Genomic DNA, 22,008 nt, shown 5'->3' with positions numbered 1-22,008 from the left:
ATAGTTTGGCATTGAAATATATTTCAGTGATAAAATTATAATGAGGGGGCTCACTACTCTTATCAAGAGCCAGACATGTTGTAAAATCCCAACAGCGAAATTGTAATCCGTCGTAAAACACGAGATTGGAAGTAGAAAAGCAGACGTATTTAAATTAATTAAATAAATTTTACAATTTTGTGATTCTGAAGAAAAAGCAACCCGACCCCGTTAAAAGTCCATGTACAGTAAGTATAAGGCCACCCCGCTAACAATCTAATGAGTTCGATAAATTGAAACGAATTAACCAATCACAATACATGAAATGGACTCCAGTGGACTGAGTAAGTAGCAAATTAGTCCGGCCACCTCACACAAGTTAGCCCAGGTAAGTCCAATCGACTAATCAAAAATGACCGGGCTGCCACTGTATTCTGCGAGCTTTTAGCGCTTTACCACTGCTCTGGAAAAAATAATATTTATTCTAAAACTGAACCTGACAAACTGAGCTATGCATGATTTTAATTTCTTATTAGAATCCGGAAGGAAGTTGATTCTTCCTAATTAATGACGAAATTTTAATATTTAATTGAATGTATCTTCGTTGCGAAAAATTAAAAGTTTGGCGACTGACTCTACTTACAGCAGGAGCCGGTTATATGAAAGCCGGGTATTGTTTTTTTCATTTTCTTTAAAATTTGATCAAATCTTATTATTCATAAATTGAGGATCTTCTTTAACACTTCGAAAGCTGGAATTTTATTGGGCTTCAAACATTTTAAGAACGGTTATGTGCCGTTGTCATTCTGACCTCTTTCTCTTCGAGATTATTAGTTTTCGGCTGGATTCCCGGCAGGTGCATGGATCGAAATATAGAGTTAAGCTGGAATATTCCGTCTATACGCAGGACGATGTAAGTATATAATAGATAGATAGATAGATAGATAGATAGATAGATAGATAGATAAGCTTTATTTAACCAGGGTGACCCAATCAGTAAAAACTGTTCTCCCTTGGGGCCCTGGAATTAATACTATGTTACGGTAAAATCTAGTATACAATAACTATGACGTAGATTTCAAAAAATTTAAAACAGATGTCTTAAAAGACGGTAGGCTATCTCTTTCTCGCAAGTCCGATGGTAAATTGTTCCATATCTGGGTAGCGGAGTATCTAAGTGTACGCTTTAATTGGTCAGTTCTAGGTTTTGGTAACCTAAAGTTATTTCTCCTTCTAGTATTATGATTATGCATTTCTAAGTGCTTTTTTAAATTTACATTAACACCTTCCTTCCTTTTCAAAGTTGGAAACTGTAATGGTTTAAAAACAATTATGTAAAAACACTTAATGTAAATGTAATGATTTAGATAATTTATAGGATATTAAACAGTTGCGAGTAAATATGAATTTTATGTTGGAGTGGCAAACAATATCTCACGAGTGCGCGCAGCTGGTGAGTGAGATACTGTTTTTGCATAAAACGGGAAGAAAAAACCCATATTGCCATATCTTCGAGCGAACTGTGTATTGTTCTGTTTATTACATGGACCAAATTCAGAGTGACCAAAATACACACAAAGACGACAATTAAGACGCTGTTACTGTACATTTTATATGGAACAAACAGGTCTTTTTGATTTAGAAAACCCAATTCACATGTTTGTTTTACATTGGGTGTTTGTAAGGATAATAAATCAATCTTTCAATGAGTGGATGAAAAGTTTCAATGACTACCCCCTTTCAACCAAGCACAACTGGACGCCCAACCAACTTCGGATTAATATAATGCTAAGAGAAGATAATCCACTGGGTGATGCGGGACTTGATGATGATCCTAATTAAGTACGATTTTATGGTGAAGATCCAAATGGACCTGTTCAGATACCAGAAACAGATGCAGAAGAATTAAGTTTAAGATTAACTCAATCTATTGATCCCTTGAGACTTTCCTCATGTTTTGGAATTGACATATTTATAGAAGTTCTTCAACTTGTGGTACAACTAATAATGTACGAAGAGCATAATTGACTTGTAATATTTTAACCACTGTACTGGATGGAATAATGGTATATGATACTCTCAAAAATAAAAAAAAAATGTAAAAAAGTCCAAGGCCAGATTAACCTTCCATGGGGGCCTATTGCATTTTTTCAAAGCAGACCAACATTCATCATTTTTTAATTTCAACAAGATTTAAAAAAATAATGTGAAAAATTCTCTGTATATTAAGATATGCATATATATGTAAATTACTTTGAAGTGTCGCCCAACCACACTTATAGCGATAATAATAATGGACCAATAATTAGGAGAGGTAGTACTATGATTTAAGGTGCAGTTACTGATTAACATGCAAGCAAGTTTTTGAAAAATGCAAAAATTCTCAAGTGATATACGACACTGATTCTGAAGAGTGTATTATTTCATTTAAAAGGCATTTCCTAAATGACTGGCAAGAAAGGCATTGTCATAAAACTCGAAAAGAACATCTTCTGAATGAACTGTAGGCAATATGTTCCTCTTGGCAGTACTAAGATGTTGGAACATGTATGAGATTTGGGCCCTTAATTCATTCATAAAGCAGAAACATGTACGATTTTCGCCTGATTGGATTCAAGCATGGAGTTTATACCAAAAATGACTTATGGTTCAAAATATACATTTTTGTGCGAACTACGCCGAAACTAGACCCTAATTTATAAGACCCCCCCCCCCCATTTGTATCAACTTCGATGAGGTCAAGGGAAAAAACCGCCGAAGAAAGAAAAATCGAATTTTTTGGAATTAGAGAATATCTTATTTGGGAAACAAATTTTATAACATCACCCACTTTGGTAATTATTGCAACTCTACGTTTTATGAGTAATTAATTCGCTTGCTATCGCTGACCGCGTTTTTGCCCCTTTAATTGGAAAAGCGTTAATTAATATCTATAGCATAATAATAGTTTTAAAATGTGTTATAAGTTCACGGCAACCAGGTATATAATCCGTCGTAATTACCCTTACGAAAAAAACACATGCAAACCACATGTGTTTCACATGTGTTTCACATGTGATCACATGTGCTTCACATGTGATCACATGTGCTTCACATGTGATCACATGTGATTATATGTGGTTCACATGTGGTTTTATGGAGGGTACATGTGAACCACATGTGCTTCACATGTGATCACATGTGCTTCACATGTGATCACATGTGATCACATGTGATCACATGTGATTATATGTAGTTCACATGTGGTTATATGGAGGGTACATGTGAACCACATGTGATGTACATGTGGTTATATTGGATACACATGAGGTTCACATGTGAAAACATGTGGTTCTATGAGGGCACATGTGAACCATATGTGATGCAGATGTGGTTATATGAGATACACATGTGGTTCACATGAGAAATGTCTCTACAAACAAGTGGTTCATATGTGATCACATGTGGTTTATATGCGATCACACAAGGCTTACATGTGAAAATGTATAAACCTATGTGAACGAAATGTGGTTGACATGAAAATGTATTTCAAACTAATAATGAATCAGCAAACTTCTGTAATTTGAATGCATACATATACCACATACCTATTCCCCAAATACACGTGCATAATCATCTAAATAATAGTTACTGCTTTGCTCATTTTAAGTAACACTGTATATTTAAGTTGTCTTCTTATTTAAATTAATCTCTATCTAACATATTTGGTAATCTACAAATAAAGTTATTTACATCAAAACACTGCTGATTAAGACAATCCAGAAGATGTCTTGTGGATATTCATTGGATTGTCTATATATGCCGGGTTATTTAAATTATATCAAAATTCTGCTGCTTATTAAATGCTATAGTTTACAATAAAACAATAAGATAACTCAGCCTCGTTGGCTATGAGCGAATAGTAAACTCAGCCTCGTTGTAATAATACATTCGTCCTAATATTTATAAATCTGAGGCCAATCTCCGACCGGTGTAATAACCCCAACGACCGACAAGTGTGACGCCACATTAGGCGAAAACCCTGGGAACGAGGTTGCGCATTCGTTTCAAAATTCAAATTTTTTACAACGACATTCTTGGCTGTTCTACGAGGAGATTGCAATTTTATTTGATAAAAGACATAAAAGGATAATCTTTGTCATTCTCCTTACGATTGGAAATGAAATAGGTGCTGGTTCACTGGATTGAGTCAAATAAGACAAGCATCTTAAAGAAAGAATATATTATTTAAAGACAAAAGTGTGCATGCTAAAACATCCCGAGAAGGATCGCATGGTTTTGTTTGGATACTCAAAGATGAATTCCCCAAAGACGGCATGGAAATCGTATTTTGAAACGTTTTGGCAGAAAGTGGTAAGCATCTCAGTGACACTTAAATAATAATATAAATAATAATTTAACCTAGGTCCGCATCGAATTGTATTATTGTAATCAGAAGATTGTTTATTCAACTTTATCAATCATCATTCATCTTCGTATAAATACTTCGCTCATACACACTAGTGATAGCCGGGAAATATCCTCAATAGCGGTGTAATAATGTTTTAGCAAAGAAAGAAGCAGAACATAGTGACATTATATGCGCTAGAAATATATTGTTTATAGTTTTTTCTAGATCAACATGTCCTTCCAACTGAGACTGGGATATATAGTCGTGTGGAATGTTATCTTCCAAACATGTGCACATCTCGCTCGCTCATACTTAGATGTGTATAGCAATAAAATATTTGTGTATATATAAATTTTCTAAAGCGAGTATTTGTGTTTTTTCACAGATAGCAAGAATGAGTTACTAATGAAAACTTAGCTTGAATTGAGCAGTTGGAGGATAACAGTGATAATAACAGTGATGATAATAAAGCCAAGAAGAGGCGATTAGATGTGACCAGTGCTGACAATAAGAAACCAAAGAAGAATATAAAGGTTTGAAACATATTACCATTTGATATATACCGGTACACAATATGGTCTAAATTAGGGAATACCCCTTGCACCTTAACTTAATTCAATAACCTTTGGAGTCTTATAAACAGTAGCAATATTCTGTATACAGTATAGCAGAATTTTGTTTTTCTAAACACCTAATTTAGAAGAAATTAATGTATTTTTACATATGATATTTCAAATATTTTGTATGTTTTGGCTGGGTCTAAAAGCCTCACAGTATCAGATTGGTACTACCAACTGAGCAACATGGCCAGATGGATTTAAGACTTTAAAGAGGCAGTTTTAGCAGCACTTGCTGCAACCAAGAAAATATGTACACCATCAAAGTTCCACCATCTTTTCCTAAGATTCAAGCCTCTTTCTTGCCTCAGCCATTCCTTCCCTTAGCCATTCCCTAGGTCTGCACAACCTTATTCACTGTTGACCATGAACAACAGCAGTTTCTCAGAAGAATGGATTGTTATTTTGTTAATGTTTTTGTATACAGTAGATAACATTCTCACTTTCCATTTAATGTTTATTTTGTAGGCAATGAAATTATATTTGACTTTAAATTATTTATTGCGATGAACTGCAATTGCTATTAATTAACAATCCTGTTTATATTTTTTCCAGCTTTTGTCATCATGAAATTTCCTCAAGCAAATAATACAATTTTAAAAGCTGTTATGACACAAGAGTGCAAAGAATTTAGGCTGTCAATGGAAAACCGAAGAAAGAATCAGGAAGATCTTAGCAACAATTAAGGACAGTAGGATGACTAAATAAATTATAGTATTATAATTCATTTTTTTATATTTACAGATGTATCTTTTACTCTTTAACATAGTCAAATGTTTCACTTCATTTTGTAATATGGTTTTCAATATATGTGCATTAATTTACTTCACCTGGTAATACTGTGTCTGAGTGATTTAATGATAATTAAAGGTGTCATGCAGTAGTTTGTGTGGATCACATGTGAACCACATGTGAACGTCAAAACAGACTAACATGTGAACCACATGTGGTTGTTCCAGATCCACATGTACTGAACCACATGTGACTCACATGTGATACTACCACATGTGATACTACCACATGTGAACCACATGTGATACCACCACATGTGAACCACATGTGATATAATGGTTCCAATTTCACATGTGAGTCACATGTGATTCCACATGTGGTTTTCGCATGTGTTTTTTTCGTAAGGGTATCGCTACTCTGGTTTTATCTGAAAGTTATCACCACACAAAGATTAACTTTCACGACCCAACGTTTCGACACTCCGGTCTAGTGTCTTCATCAGGGGTGATCTGATGTTGAAACTCGGTTCCTTATTTACTCTCAAAATGACTTCATCTATCAATCAGATGTGAATATTCTTTTGGCAAATAGCTTCTGTCATCCCTACATTTAGTGCACAAAGACTCGCATTAATATGCCAGGCTTCCAAACAACGCCTTTGTCCAGTGGTAATGACCTTTGAATCGTTCCACGCAATGTTATGATTAGTTTGACACACGTGTTCCGCCAAGGCTGATTTTGAACTGTCTAACTTCGAAACGGCCTTTTGATGTTCTTTTAAACGTGTGCCAAACTGGCGTTTTGTTGCACCTATAGATAGTATTCATATACTTTCTCGCAATCACCACATGGTATAGAGTATACAGCATGAGTCTCGGCAGTAATTGCTAACCTAGTAATGGAAGATGTCGACTGTTGAGCAAAGAGCTTTAGCCTCTAGTCCGGTTAAACCTTTGTTTTGGAAACGATATGTTGACGATGTGGCCTCTGCGTTTAACAAAAACAAGATCGATAATTTGTTGAAACATTTGAATACTATTGAGCCATCAATTCAATTCACTGTAGAGCACGAGAGTGATGGAAAGTTGGCTTGTGTATCTTATTCAAAAATTATAGTAATATGTATGTAGCATCTTGAGAAATTCGGAATTGATGGCCTTAGGATATGCTATGCTTAACCAAAGCCAGTATTTCGCTGGGAAAACGCTGTTAAAATCAGATGACTCTTATCACCGTCTTTGATCAAAGAAACTTTCGGTAGTTAAACCATTGTTTTTAGTTTTTATTTTGTATACATTTAATTATATCATACTGTGCCTTACATCTTAGGGGCTGTTTACATGAGCCCGGTTACCCGAGATTCAACGAAGCGTGAGATGATTTTGAGGTATTGAAATGAGCAGATAACATCATCCTGGCAATCGTATAATTACCAAACCAAAAGCATGTGCTTGTTTGGTGTCATAAAGACTTATTTCAATACCTCAAAGTCCTCTCACGCTTCGTTGAATCTCGGGTAACCGGGCTCATGTAAACAGCCCCTAAAACAATTGAGGTTCCGATATTGTGAAACAAAGGTTTGAATTAAATGATCGACCCGCAGCCTCGTTCCCAGGCTCTTGGAAGTATTTCGCGGTACAGCACTGAGTGCGCAGGGGTGCTTCGGGGGAGGTTGCAAGGTGCGAAGAGCCTGGAAGAAAATGAATCCAAGATGGCCGACAATACGAATTGCCTTTATGCAAATGAAGTAGAAATCAGTCATCTGTTGAATACATTCAAAAGACCTATTCACAAATCAGTACTCTTGGATAAAATAATATGCACTAAAGATAATTGCATCACTCAAAGAGCCTTTATCCGTGAAAACGGCATTGCAAAACATTTTCGGATCTGAAAGAGTAAGTCTTTAAAAATGCAAAGGCATCTACACGAAATGGAGACACGAGAATGTGTTGAAAAGATATTTGAACATCGCAAGGTAAGTATGTCAGTTATATGTCGATTAATTTTCGAAATATTTGATAACATTTTGGTTTAATCAGTTTTTGAATTTCAATTTTATTTCAATAGAATCAAGTTGAATACCAACCTGAATACTTTAATGTGAGAGTGACATCTCGCGGTGGCCGCAGTTGATTGTGTTGTACAATCTGAGCGTGAGGCAGTACAGTGGATGTGCTTGCTATTACATCATAACGGCACTTTAAATCCATACAGCAAGGGAAGCAAGCCAATTGATGTCGAGATTGCCCAACAGGGATTACATGCAAAGTTCAACTGTTGGTATATAAATGAACCAACAGACAAGTGTACTGTGTCATTTCAGACAGAATGTTTTTTTTTGTGAAATGGGTAAGATTGATTAAGCTATTATTGAGTTCCTTTCTAAAGATGCCATAGAATTTCGATGGGATGGGCCCAATGAAAGTGTTGAATTTGTTGGAATGTGATACGATTTCAGAATAGGTTGTGTATATGAGCATGTGTGTGGGTATTAATTAGAATAGCTTAATTTAAATTTCCAAGGTGTTCAAATGCTAAATTACACATGAATATTCCTTGAGAGAAGAATACTAAATTATCAGTATGCTGAATGTGATTTCCAGGCAGGAGGGCAAACAAGTTTTAAAATACTTAAAGGTAGATGATCATTTCTACAAGGAAGTTTCAAGATAGGGTTGAACTAATTTGATGTGTAGTTATTATCTTGTTTAGGTACAGGGTACACTGTAGTTGCCAACCAAATCTATTGTTAATCTAATCTTGGTACTTTATATACAGACACCGCTTATCTACATTTGATCCATAATACAATTTATCATGCTTTAGGATCACAGATCAAAAAATAAACGGAATCTTTTGGTGATCTTAGCATTGCTGAAAAAACAACTTCTGATGGAGAACTACAACAAATATCTGAAGACCCGTTACTGGACATCCTGCAGAAAGTCTTTAATCTTGAAAACTTCAGGGGTATGCAAAGAGTACATTAGCTCATCTATGTCACCTGAAGAAAGAGAGCGCATTTTCCACGAGCTGACCAAAGTGACCCAATCTTTCAAATTTTTGTACCTGGCACCTGAATCTGCTCTTTCACCTCGTGTTATAGCCTGTTTTAAGCAAATGAAAACAAACAAAACCCTTTCTCGGTTTATCATTGATGAAACACACTGTGTGGACACTTGGGGACAAAACTTTAGACCTTCCTATGGTTGTCTTCATGGCCTCAAACAGTTTAAACGACCCATTGCAGCATTCACTGGGACAGCTACAACCCAAACCCAGAAGAGAATTGTTGAAAAATTGGGGTTAGTTGAACCAGTTATTCTACAAGCCAACTGTAATCGGCCGAATTTACTATACAAAGTTGTACCAAAAAGTGGGCCACATGCAAAAGAAGAATTAGTCAGTTTTGTACAGGAGAACTTTCATAACCAGTGTAGCATTGTGTACTGCTTAAATACCAAAGACACACTTGACTTTTTTGAGAAAAGTGAGAATGCGAAAGAATGGGTTTCAGGAAAAGCACAAGTCATGTGTGCTACAAGTGCATTTGGTCTGGGAATCGAAAAACCAAATGTTCGGTGTGTTATTCATTTTAGCATACCAAGGTCTCTTGAGGAGTACTACCAAGAGGCTGGAACAGAGGAGGTTGGACAGCAGGCCGCAAAGCATGATGGGTATTGAGCGCTCAATTATGCGAACGCTTCATTTGACGTTTTGACTGTCGTGATGTGAAGAGCTCTGCGAGTATAGGAAAAATGGATGCTTTCGAAAGACAGGATTTTCAAGCTGCGATAGTGCAAAATACTATGATGTATATGTATTGTTGCGATCCGCATTACGACTTATCTTTTACTGTACCGAGTTTACCGTTTTTTAAGCTGCATGGGCTTTGCTGCCATTTCGCCTTTCATAATACTCCGTCTGAAAGAAGACTTTGTATTATACCAAACACCGAAGCACTGCTTTCGAAGTTGAATGGCCTTAAATCTCCTTGTGTCATCAACGTTAAAGCAAGTACTATATTTGAGGTTAGTATAAAGTACTTGTCAACACCTCATTTTTTAATATTTTTTATTAACTTTTAAGGCTTGATTTGTGTATTAAAATTTAACTGAAACTTTTTTTTAGTTTGGTACTATCCCTGATGAATTTATTCATTGTAAAGCGGAGAGAATGCTTTTAATTTGGGATTTTGATGTGGATCGTGTATTGACAGAAAATACGAGCGCTGTGGATGCGGTTACTCCTGATTTTGATGACATCGAAATTAATAATGAGGACAGTGAAGAAGATGAAAGTGAAGAAGTTGAAAGTGATGAGGAAGAAATCACTCATGCTCTACCATTCAAGTGCATTGGAGCTGCTCATGAACAAAGTTACCAACATCATCTGGAACAGGCATATCTTGCCCTTGAATATAATGAATCAGTAAATGTTAGACTAAGACCAGAGCCGGAGAATCCTCGGGACCAAAATGCAATTGCTATTGATCTTCATTATGGAACTCAATGGGAAAATGTTGGATATATAGCTTCTGAACATTGCAAGTATTTACATCCACTGATTGCAGCAGGAGATATACTAGACGTCTATGTTGAACACATCAAGTTTCGGGTTAACTTTTTAAAAATAGGATTTTATCCAAAAATCTGGATAAAGAGGCGTGGTAAATGGGAAGGTCAGATTGTAAGGGCTAGTATGAGTGTACGTTGACATATAATTTCATAAGAACCAGGGTTTGCAAGTTGTGAATTTCTGCAATTATTTCCATTGGCTAACCTATGTAGATTTTTCCAGCATTTTTGCCATCAACTTGTTTTTAGTCTGGTTTCCATATGACAATCAAGTTGTTGCATAATAACTAATAATGATAGATATTTTTCTTAATGGTTAACACAACACCCTGACAATGTTGTATGGAAACCAGGCTTTCTATTTTATATCCTCAAAACCTATTGTCTATAACCAAAGCACTTCACTGTCATGTGATATTTCATACAAACCCTTGCAGTATTAAGAAAATTAGAAAAATATTCATACAATACATGGTATAAATATGTAAATCTGTATTTATTGATGAACAAATAAATAAACTCATCAAATTTTATTATGGTTATAAAATATTGTAAGTAAAATTGCCTTGACAAAACAGCCAAGATTTTGCATTTATACATATATTTACATGATGTTCAAAAAAGTAAAAACCTGCATACACACACCATTGTTTTTTGTTTCTATGCTATTGTTTCTATGCTAATAGCATTTACAATTCATGCAAACTTGAAGATCAATTGTACTAGATAAGGTGTTCATGCCTTTAGCTTTTCAATCAACCTAATATACATAAATATTGCCAGTTCTAACACACAATGGCTTAGTAATGCAGATCTTAACTCACACTAACTGTAAACATCAACAAGCATCTAAAGAACAGAACCAATATAAAATGTCAGTTTATTTTACTGAAGAAGTGAAAACATATAATCACACAATATGTTTCATATTTATCAATTTTGTGAAGGTGGTGGTGGTGGTAAGCCTTCTGGTTGTTTGAAATGTGCTGATCTAACACTCAATTGACCACGTTGTGGGATTACAGCTAGGCGTTAGCGAATGAGCATAGGAGTCGTCACTGCCAAAAATGGAAATCTATATAAAATACAAAAAAATACTATTTTCCCGTCTAAATGTTAATAACTAAGGAAGTTAAACCATGAATACAAATAAAATTTACATTAATATTACAAATTATGTAGTTAAACAATATTTGAAAGGGAAATATCCCATTGACCCGAAATGCGCTATTTTGAACATCTCAAAACAAGAGTGGTAAATTCAAAGCCCGATATCTCGGAAATGGTGTGGGGTCGCAAGGGGTCGATCCAGCCGATTTTTTTTTTACATACTTAACTTCATTCTTACAAAGAATCTCAAAAATCGAACCACAGGAATTCGAGATTTTCAACTTTGAAAATTGTAAACAGACAAGCACATGACTCATCACTTCGGAACGACCCGACCAACTTCAGTTATAAAAATCGACTTAAAAAGTAACGCTTACCTCGATAATCTCGACAGATATCGCCAGTCCAATGAATCTTTTTTCAAAAAATATGCGTTTTAATCAGTAAACTTTAAAAAATATACTCAATATTTTTATGTTTCTCCGTCTTATGTAAATTTTCTCGCTCAAAATCTTCGCAAGCACGCTTGGAAAATAGCGCAATCTCATTGGTCGAGAAATTCACGTGACAGCTGTCCAACCTCCTCTGAGGCTGGAAGAGCTGGACGGGATGGGCAAAACTCAGATTGTGTTCTAATGTTTCGATTTGAGGACAGAAATAAGTTGATGCAACTAATTGCTTCCTCAGAATCAGAAGAACAAAAAGAGTATTTGCAACAGTGGATGCGTTGTTTCCTACTGCATGTCTTCTCTCTGTCGGAGAAAGCTAATTTTGGAGTACTTTGGTGACACATCAGAAATTCATTACAATGGAACTTGTGATAACTGCCTAAAACCACCATCCGAGCCTAAAGAGTATACAACTGAGGCCATAAATGTGTGCTGTTGAAGAAATGTGTGCCTTAAATGCGAAGAATAATATAAAAGAGCCTGCACTCACATTTAAAGGTTCGAAGTCTAAGAGGGACGTAGAGAGCAAAGGCTTTCAGAACATTCCACATTATGGCACAGGGCAAAAAAGTTTTAAAAATGATGGAGATGCAATGAAGTTTATTCAGCACTTAATTATTAATGGTGTTTTAACTGAGAACATGCGAGGTGCAGTGGACAGATTTACAACACCGTATATTTCCCTTGGAGAGAAAGCTACTTTATTGAAAAATGGAGAAATTAATATTCTTCTCAGATTGTAGTGTACTATGAGTATGGTACACATGCAGACTACCATCATGTACTGATATATATGCTGTGTTGATGAGAAATTGTGATTATTAATCATTTTTGTTAACAACACACTTAAATTATTCAATGTACAGTGTATATACTTTTAAAATTATTTGGAATTAGACAGAATAAAAATTTTACAAATCGGGGTCACCATAAACTATGTCATTACTTTGTTCATCATTTAACATTAATTAACAGGCATGTTGTTCCAATAAAAAACATTCCTGCCAACTGTGGATAGTAATCTAGTGGCTGACTTATACAACCTGCTTGTCGCTCTAAAAAACCAGCAATTTAATTGTCTTCTTGTTCCATTTCATCTTGTTCTAAAATGTTTTCAAAATATATTAATCGAAATGAAGGGAAACGTTCGTGAAGGTTTGCCTTTAGTTTCTCTGCAACTTTCATTTCCCCTTTTGACACGACGTCCAAGTACGGATTTTTGACCTTTTTTGTGACTTCATTTGTTCGCAGAAGTGGAAACTCTAGAGTGTGGCTTTCTTGTGACACTTGGAAGAATTTGCTTTGAAAACAAATTCACATACCTTTAATGATATCAGGAAACGAGCTTTGGGGCTTGTGCTCAGTCGTGCGGTAATAATTGAAAAAGTGAAGGTGAGAATAAGCACTTCGGACCGATCGCAGCAAATTGAGGTTGCCCATAAGCCGTTTGCACATTTGAACTGATGTGTGACCAACAATTATAAAACACGATAATTATCTGCGTTTCAGAACTTTCAGAAAAACGGTGTAAAAATCGCTTACATGTTGAGTATGTTTTTAACGGTTGAACAACGTATGTTTATAGAGATAGCACACCAAATCCCCGCAACGTTTTCCCAAACGTAAAATTAAGTAAGATCTCCAGCTTCTGTGGGTGAAAGGGTAGGGCTTGGTGTACACCCACCGCCGCGATCGCTTGCTCTTCCCGCGTGAAAGTAGCGTAGCGTTGGACCTCTGCATGGGCAGCAGGGTTTTCACGAGTGAGACGGCCATGAGCGCGGAAAATAGATCGCAGTTTGGCAATCGTGTTCTTAACAGTGCCTGCTGCAAAGCGAGTTGGACAAGAACAAGAGGTGGGCGACGCGCGAGGGCAAGGTCGAAGGTGCACTTTCGTTCTCCCCCTGTTTTTAGACTTATAAGAAAACGCACGACTTCCTCCGCCGTGCAAGACGTAAATGTTTTGGCCGGATCCTCAGACTTGAGATCCCGAGAAACCGACATAACCGATCCTACAGACTTGTTTTCTGGCGCTCATAGGGTTTTTTCCGAAATGTAGAGCTAAAACTTGACAAGTGGTTCTCAATTGCAACGAAATCGAATTCGTCATGTTCCTCAGTGACGACGGGTTTGCTCGTCCGCTCTCCACACGCCTGACAAAAATTGGCATCAAAGTCGTTAAGGTGGCCGCATGCCGAGCAAGATGATGCGGGCTTCCAACACGCTCAGTCTGTTGAAAAGAAATGAATCACACATAAAAAAAACGCAGAGGGTCACCAAACCCAATGAAAAGCAAACAAATCGTATTGGAGGGGTCTGGAGACGATACCGCGTGGAGAGGGGAACAATAAAACACACGAATCGCCTTTCTGCCTCAACAGAACTGTCTGTATCGACCGAGCCTCTAACAACGGCCACCAATAGCGAAGGGGGTGTATATCATATATACGTGATTATAGTGACGGAGATAATCGACCAGGAAACGATTATTGGGCCCGCCAGCAGGATCGGAAGAAAAACGTACAAATTCAGAGAACATGGAATCTCTTAAGCAAAAACATTTACTCCCGTAGGCCATGGCGTAAAATGTGGACGGGGGTTGCTCGCGCTGTCATGCAAGGCATTATTGTCCAACGCGCATAAATCAAAGGCGTGAGGGCCAAATTTGTGATCCAACATAGCCCAAACTGGCGCAGTTAACGTACAGTCCATATCCGATAACGTCTTCAACGGTGCATCTGCGACGTTAGAAGAAGAAGGTAGGTGGGAAAATGTTAGGTCTAGATTGTTGTTACGTGCGCAAAGGATTGCGTCCCATTGCCGATGCCACGACTGAACGAACCCCAAACTGTCCATCCAAACATCCACTCGAGTATTTTAGAGGCGAATTGCGAAAGAGATCAATGCCTGTTCCACCGCACAAGCCTCGAGGATGCTGATCTGCGGAGGGTTGTCTAACCAGTAATCACTGATGACCGAGCGATGACCAGCTTGAAGCTAAACCGCACCCCATCCGGACTTCGACGCATCAGACTGGATCTCTACGATTCGATAGAATGCCGCTCTAGGCGCTATGGTAGATGTCTATCCCATAATTCCGGTGACAACCAATAATCCAGTTCCTCGCGAAGTTTGGTTTTGATGCGGATACTCTGACGGTTGTTTTTGGTTTGAAAACCTATGGTGGCGAAGAGTTCTCTCGTATAAAGCTTGCACATGGGAATGCCTAAACTGAAAGTTTTCATCTTCCCTGCTGCCTGGAGGGTCCGTTGGGGCACGCTGTTCGCTTCCAGTGTTGCCCGTAAAAAGGAGAGGAAATGTTCTCGCTTATCCTCAGGAACGATAAAAGCCTGAAGGATGCAATCTATCCAGAACCCTAGAAAACGTGGCCGAGTGGACGGAGTAATCTGGCACTTCGATAAGGAAAAGAAATACCCTGCTCGAGTCAGGATAAAACAAGAAATGTAGGCTGCGGCCTCACTGAGGACTGGATGCGGGGGAGACATACTCGGATATACTCGGGATATACTCGGAGATCGGAACGCCAAACGTACGGATAGTGGCGAGCCCAAGCGTGTGGTAAATGTATGCACTTGCCTTCCAGCCGAAAGGGAGAACACAAAACACAAAATACCAACCGGCGAACTGGAAATCAAAGTAAGTGTGACCCACTTTTGCCGTCAAAAACTGCTTGGAAATGTCCTGGGATATGGAAAGCGATTTCATCAACGGCTTTTTACAGTACATTCAACAAATTTAATCATTATCAATAATTTATATCTTTCATACTCAACAATTTAAAATGCTTCTAAATCAAAGACTCAGTTTTGGTTAGTCAGCACTGTCAACAACCCAGTTGAGTTGTCAACAAATAGAGCTTCCACTTTAAAATGAAATTTCTTCTGATAATTTTTTTTGAAATATCAAAATTTTTTTATATATAATATAATGGAGAAGGCAACTAAATCCAATCAAACATACCCTTTCAAACAAAAGCACGTATTCAAGAATATTGGTGAGCTGCACGTTTTATATTCAAATGAACTCAATCGTAAAGTAAATATTTCAGCATTTTCGATGACGTTTTAGAGTGCGACAGAGATGAATACATATAAAACAGTTGTAGACACCTTTCCAATGGGAATTTCGTAAACAGATCGGCGAATTATACCATAATTTAGCACATGATTTGTGGGATTCGTTGAGGAAAAAGTCATAGACACGTCGTATTTCTTTTTGCATGGTTGAAAAAATAGCAGGTGCGTTTAATGTTATTACTTCTCTAAAAGGATCTCCATGGACAATGGCATTTTATAGAAATTGCCTTTTGTAAGAATTTAAGTATTGATTACATTAATAATTAAGAGCTGACCAATATTAACAATGAAATGAATCAAGTGTATTCTGTATGTAGGATCTGGCCCTGTGTGTGTTATTAGAGAAATTCCAATAGTCATCCATCACTTTGTATTAAAATTTTTGTTGCAGAAAACGCTTAGTGGGTTGTGCCAAGTAAGGTGTAACTGCCTCATATAAGGTAAAGATGGGTTATAAGAAAAATGCAAGTTGAGCTTCAAGCCTTCAAATAATTTATTTTTTACCTTTTTTTCCTGACATTAACTATTGTATTTTAACTCAATGATATAGATCTTTTAATATACAGCCTAATAACCTGTATCTATATCTTACCAGGCTGACTGCTACCTTGACACATCTGCACATATTTCAATTGCATTAAATAGTACTGCATTACAAACCTTTATTTTAAGACATATTCACAGAAAAACCCTAAACTACTAAGAAAATAATTAACAGACCTTACCAGTACCATTTATTCATTTTATTCCACTTGCATTTTTCTTATAACTTATCTTTACCTTATATGAGGCAGTTACACCTTATTTGGCACAACCCAATAAACGTTTTCTGCAACAAAAAATTTAATACAAAGTGATGGATGAGCATTAGAATTTCTCTAATAACAAACACAGGGTCAGATCCTACATACAGAATACACTTGATTCATTTCATAGCTCGAGCTCATACAGGTCAGCTCTTATTAATGTAATCAATACTTATAAATTCTTACAAAAAGCAATTTCTATAAAATGCCATTGTCCATGGAGATAATTTTAGAGAAGTAATAACATTAAACGCTCCCGCTATTTTTTCAACCGCCCAAAAAGAAATACGATGTGTTTATGACTTTTTCCTCGACGAATCCCACAAATCATGTGTTAAATTATGGTATATTTCTACAACTGTTTTATACGTATTCATCTCTGTCGCAATCTAAAACGTCATCGAAAATGTTGAAATATTTACTTTACGATTGAGTTCATCTGAATATATAACAGGTCCCTAATATTCTTGAATACGTGCTTTTGTTTGAAATTGTATACGTTTGATTGGATTGAGTTGCTCTTTTCGTTATATTTTATATCTAAAAAATTTGAAAATTTCAAAAGAAATTGCATTTTAAAGTGGAAGCTCTATTTGTTGACAACTCAACTAGGTGGTTGCAGTGAACTCAAATAAGACTGGAACGCTCACTCTGCCGGAAGTTTGAAGTCAAGATGGCGGACACTGAAGCCTTTCTTGTAGGTATGATCCAGGCCTCTGGCGCGGAAATTTAGGTAAAATTATGGCGGCTGATTTAAAATACGGATTTAAAAGTCTCGTCTAAGACTCAATTAGTCAATTTACGGACATTTTTTTAATAACAATAACACAAAAAATAGCATGTATTCTATACGAAGAACTATTGGATACACTTAATGAAACAAGAAATAATTTCTGTACAACATTGTTCGAGAAAACGTTGTATACAGACTTCAAAATAAAAACAAAAAGTTTTGTTAATAGCCATCACTCACCTGTCACCTCGTCACTCACAACATGAAAAACAACAAAAGCTCTACAGCCTCTAAGCGCATAAACCTTTCATTTACTGTGTTTTAATTACTTTTTCTGAAGTTTATATATATATATATATATATATATATATATATATATATATATATATATATATATATATATTACATATTTCTCTTCAAAAACTGATCCTCCCAAGTACTCTATAACCTGATCGACAGAGAGCAAAGTTTTTCAGTATTTTAACACGATAATTTTGAAAGGCAAAAATAAGGAGATATTTATAAAACAAAAAATGCAAAATGCCAATAAATTGCACAATTCATGGGTGCAAAAGTAATGGATATAACAATGAGGGGAAAGAAAACAACTATATATTTCATTTCACAGGCAAGTTTATTCAGGCATTCATAACAACAGTGATATATGTCATGTCTGAAATGCAAGGCAATTGGTTTCAAAATATTTGATAACAGAAGTACAAGCCACTGAAAATAATTAATGTTTAAATAAAAGAGCATTTCTATAAAATGAAGTATTAATTCACTTGTTTTAAAGAAACTTACAGTTTTACAGAGTAATATACAGATTACAAGTATTTAAAAAATTAATATTATACTAAACCATAATTTGTATGTACAGGTTTCTTTTGAAGGATGTGGATATGCTCCAGAAAAGGGAAAATGCTGTCATGGCAATAAATAAGAGCAACCAAGCATGGAAAGCCACTCGAGTTTCATCTGTAGCAAGCATTTAGACCACCAAGACTACATCATTCCACCAACCTCTGATAATTAAGCCCTGTAGATTAAAAAAATATGCAGTGCCATCATTGTTTTCAACATTGGAGCAACCTAGTGCATTGGGCCTTACTACGCTGAAAGTGATAGACTAGGAATTCCCAGAAAACGCTCCCACCCCAGAGAGTTAAGTGGCATGTCACCCGCAGCTAAGGTGTTTCTAGACCACAACTACTCAAAACAAATGCCAGATGAAGAGGATATTAACGATGAAGAAGATATGAGCAATGGGGAGCAAGAAGAAAAGCCAGATTTGTCACAAAAACTAAAGCAAAAAATTAAAAATTTGCAACAGCAACTAAGAAGATCAAAAGCAAAATTAAGTAACATGAGCAATTTAATTTCCCACCTACAAGAAAAACTGGTCATCAGTACAGAACAGGCAGGATTATTGCACGCAGCATTTGACAACCTTCAGCTATCACTTTTTAAAAACACCAAAACAAATGCCAAAAAGAAACCACAAGGAAGAAGATATGATGATCAGGTTAAGGAATTTGCTCTGACTCTTTATTTTTATTCACCTAAGGCCTACAAATACGTTCGACCCAAAATTCCACCACCTAATCCTTCAAATCTACGAAAGTTGTCATCCTCCGTCAATTGTGAACCAGGCTTTTTTGAAGAAGCTTTTGATGCACTAGCAAGCGAGGCCAGTAGAGATGCAATAAAAAAGGACTGCTGCATGATGATAGATGCAATGGCTATAAGAAAGCAAACAATATACGAGCCAAAGAATGATTGCTATGTTGGTTTTGTAAACTATGGAGAGGGTGGTCCAATTCCTGACGATCCAGACACATTGGCTACAGAGGCACATGTTTTTCTTCTTGCTGGCACAAGAAGCAATTGGAAATGCCCTATTGGTTACTTCCTGACGGATAAAATCGCATCGAAGACCCAAACACAATTAATCAAGACAGCTCTGATAAAAGCCGCTGAAGCAGGACTCAAAGTGTGGTCAATTACTGCAGATGGAACATCTTTGAATATGAGTACCTTCGAGCAATTAGGATGCAAGTTTGGTTCCACATACGAGTCATTTCAAACAAAATTCCCCCACCCAACAACTGGAGAAGACGTATTTATAATTGCAGATCCTTGCCATATGCTCAAGTTGGCAAGGAATGCCCTAGCATTCCTTGGCACCATCAAAGATGACGAAGGCCAACCAATACGATGGGACTACTTCAAGGAACTAAACAAGCTTCAACAAGAAGAGGGGCTAAAGATGGGGAAAAAAATTTCACTGAACCACATCAAGTTTGAAAAGCACAAAATGAATGTGCGTCTTGCAGCACAAACACTGAGTTCTTCTGTTGCAGATGCCATTGAATTTTTAGATGTTGGCATGAAAAATTCCAAATTTCATGACAGTAAGGGCACTGTCAAATTTGTAAGAATGATCGATCGGCTTTTTGATGTCCTAAATTCAAGAAATCCTGTGGGGAAAGGATTCAAACAGCCTCTACGTGTCACAAACAAAGCAACTTATGAAGAAGTTCTGAAATCAACAGCAACCTATTTGTTATCATTACAAGTAGGTTCACCATCTCAACTCCTGGCAACTCACAGAAGGAAAACTTTCATCATCGGTTTTGTAACCGACATCATATCAAATATTAACACGGCCAACCAAATGTTCACACTGCCTATCAACCCCTTCAAGTACATTCTAACTTACAAGTATTCCCAAGACCACTTCTCTTCTCTTGCGTGCGACCAAGGGGAGGTTGGAATAATAATCCAAACACATTGCTACTCAAATATGCTCTTCGACAAATGATGATGAAAAATGCCATCACTGCTTCTAAAAATGCCAACTGTGTGGAATTTGAAACCAACACCATCAAACCAATTTTTCACAGGAAAAAACACAGGGCACCACTTGGCGAGGAGGGCATGTATGAAAATGGCACAACACAAGATGAAAGCGAAGAAGCAAAAGAAAATTTGATATTCCAGCATTTAGATCAGAACATTTACTCTGAATTTATTTCCAACATTTTATTCTACATTGGGGGATTTATTGTGAAGAAATTAATTAGGAAGGTTACCTGTGAAAGATGCCAGGAACGTCTTGTTGGCAACATAATTCTGCAATCATAATTATCAGATCATGACTACTGTGGAGCGTCCACGTATGACGAAGTGTCTTCAGCCTCTGCATTGACCCTGTTCGTCAATAACGGTTGATTAAAAGTACCATCCAAATCCGTGTTTCGGACGATCGAACGATGCAAACACATTTTCAGGCAGTCAGTTATCGCGAACGGCATCAGCACTGTAAAAAAAACTAAAAAACAAAATGATTGTTAACGTTTGCCATCATTTGCTTTTTGAAGCCAGCCAATCAGTGTTTGAAGAGTACAAGGGGGAAAATAAACACCAGCTAAAGCTAATCAAATGGACTGCAGATAAATACTTCACGCTGCGATTGTTCACCTACGGCAAACATTTTAGTGAGACAGTTGGGCAATATGGATTGCCTAGTTCCAGGCACCAGCTGAACAAATTCATTTTGTTTAATATTCAGCAGAATCATATATGTAAATAAGTTTGAATACTTACCTTTCTAGCCATTGATCCTCAGGAAAAATTCTTTTATATACGTTCGAATTTTGTCTAAATATTTTGACGACCCAAACATGATATGTAATATACATTTAATATTCCATCGATTACCTATTCTTCTTTAGAAATATACTCTCCCTTGAAAATTGTTTGAAAAAAGCGTAAAATCCTGCATGATTCAAACAAAAAGTACAAAATTTATCCATTTCAACGAGTTTCCAAAAAATATAACCGGCCGCGTCGCCATGCTTCCACCCTTCGTGACTAGTCCACGCAAAAAACACGCGTGTTTCCTTTGGAATTTCCGCGCCAGAGGCCTGGATCATACCTACAAAAAAGGCTTCATGATCCGCCATCTTAGCTTCACTCATTAATGAGGGAAAGTCAGAGAGTGAACGTTCCAGTCTTATTTGAGTTCACTGGGTGGTTGACAGTGTTTTGGGTTTTGTTGATTGAGATTTCGCTTGCTTAAAGGTGACATAAATCTTTTGGGTTCATGTTGAAAGGGGGTGGTTGCATCAGGAGAACCAAAACTGAGTCTTTGATTTAGAAGCATTTTCAATTGTTGAGTTTGAAAGATATTAATTATTGATGATTATTAAATTTGTTGAATGTACTATAAAAAGCCGTTGACGTTCAACGAGTTTGTTGAAATTGATAGATTTTTTATGCTTGAATTTTGCACTAAATCGCTCTCCATACTGGGAGGACGTCTGTAACTTGGCAAGTCTGTAATATGATCCAGTTTAAAAGGCAGTTCACGCACCCAGAGGTTCAGGAAACGCTCATCGTGACAAAGACGCGGTTTTGTTGGCTCAACTGTGAGGGGTAAAACTAGCAAAGGCGGGTCACAGTCACCCACCTTTCCCCACACCCGCACTGAACCCGACTTGACCTACTCAGTTA

At 36.8% G+C, this 22,008-nt stretch overlaps 1 protein-coding gene and 1 long non-coding RNA gene across 2 annotated transcripts; both read left to right on the top strand.

Annotated features, from left to right (window-relative positions):
- The first annotated feature begins 4,145 nt into the window (after positions 1 to 4,145).
- On the top strand, positions 4,146 to 6,102 carry LOC114539635. Its single transcript, XR_003688911.1, has 3 exons — positions 4,146 to 4,332; positions 4,755 to 4,902; positions 5,542 to 6,102. It is a non-coding gene; the product is annotated as an uncharacterized LOC114539635 (long non-coding RNA).
- Positions 6,103 to 9,368: 3,266 nt separating this feature from the next.
- Positions 9,369 to 10,747, top strand: LOC114539637. Its single transcript, XM_028560251.1, has 2 exons — positions 9,369 to 9,752; positions 9,853 to 10,747. The coding sequence occupies exons 1-2, from the start codon at positions 9,480 to 9,482 to the stop codon at positions 10,435 to 10,437; spliced, it is 858 nt and encodes a 285-aa protein (XP_028416052.1). The 5' UTR covers positions 9,369 to 9,479; the 3' UTR covers positions 10,438 to 10,747.
- Positions 10,748 to 22,008: the final 11,261 nt, after the last annotated feature.

The sequence above is a fragment of the Dendronephthya gigantea genome, unplaced genomic scaffold (genome assembly GCF_004324835.1).
Source record: "Dendronephthya gigantea isolate DGI-Jeju-01 unplaced genomic scaffold, DenGig_1.0 000209F, whole genome shotgun sequence".
Lineage (NCBI taxonomy): Eukaryota > Metazoa > Cnidaria > Anthozoa > Malacalcyonacea > Nephtheidae > Dendronephthya > Dendronephthya gigantea.
This window is presented reverse-complemented; position numbering and strand designations above follow the sequence as displayed.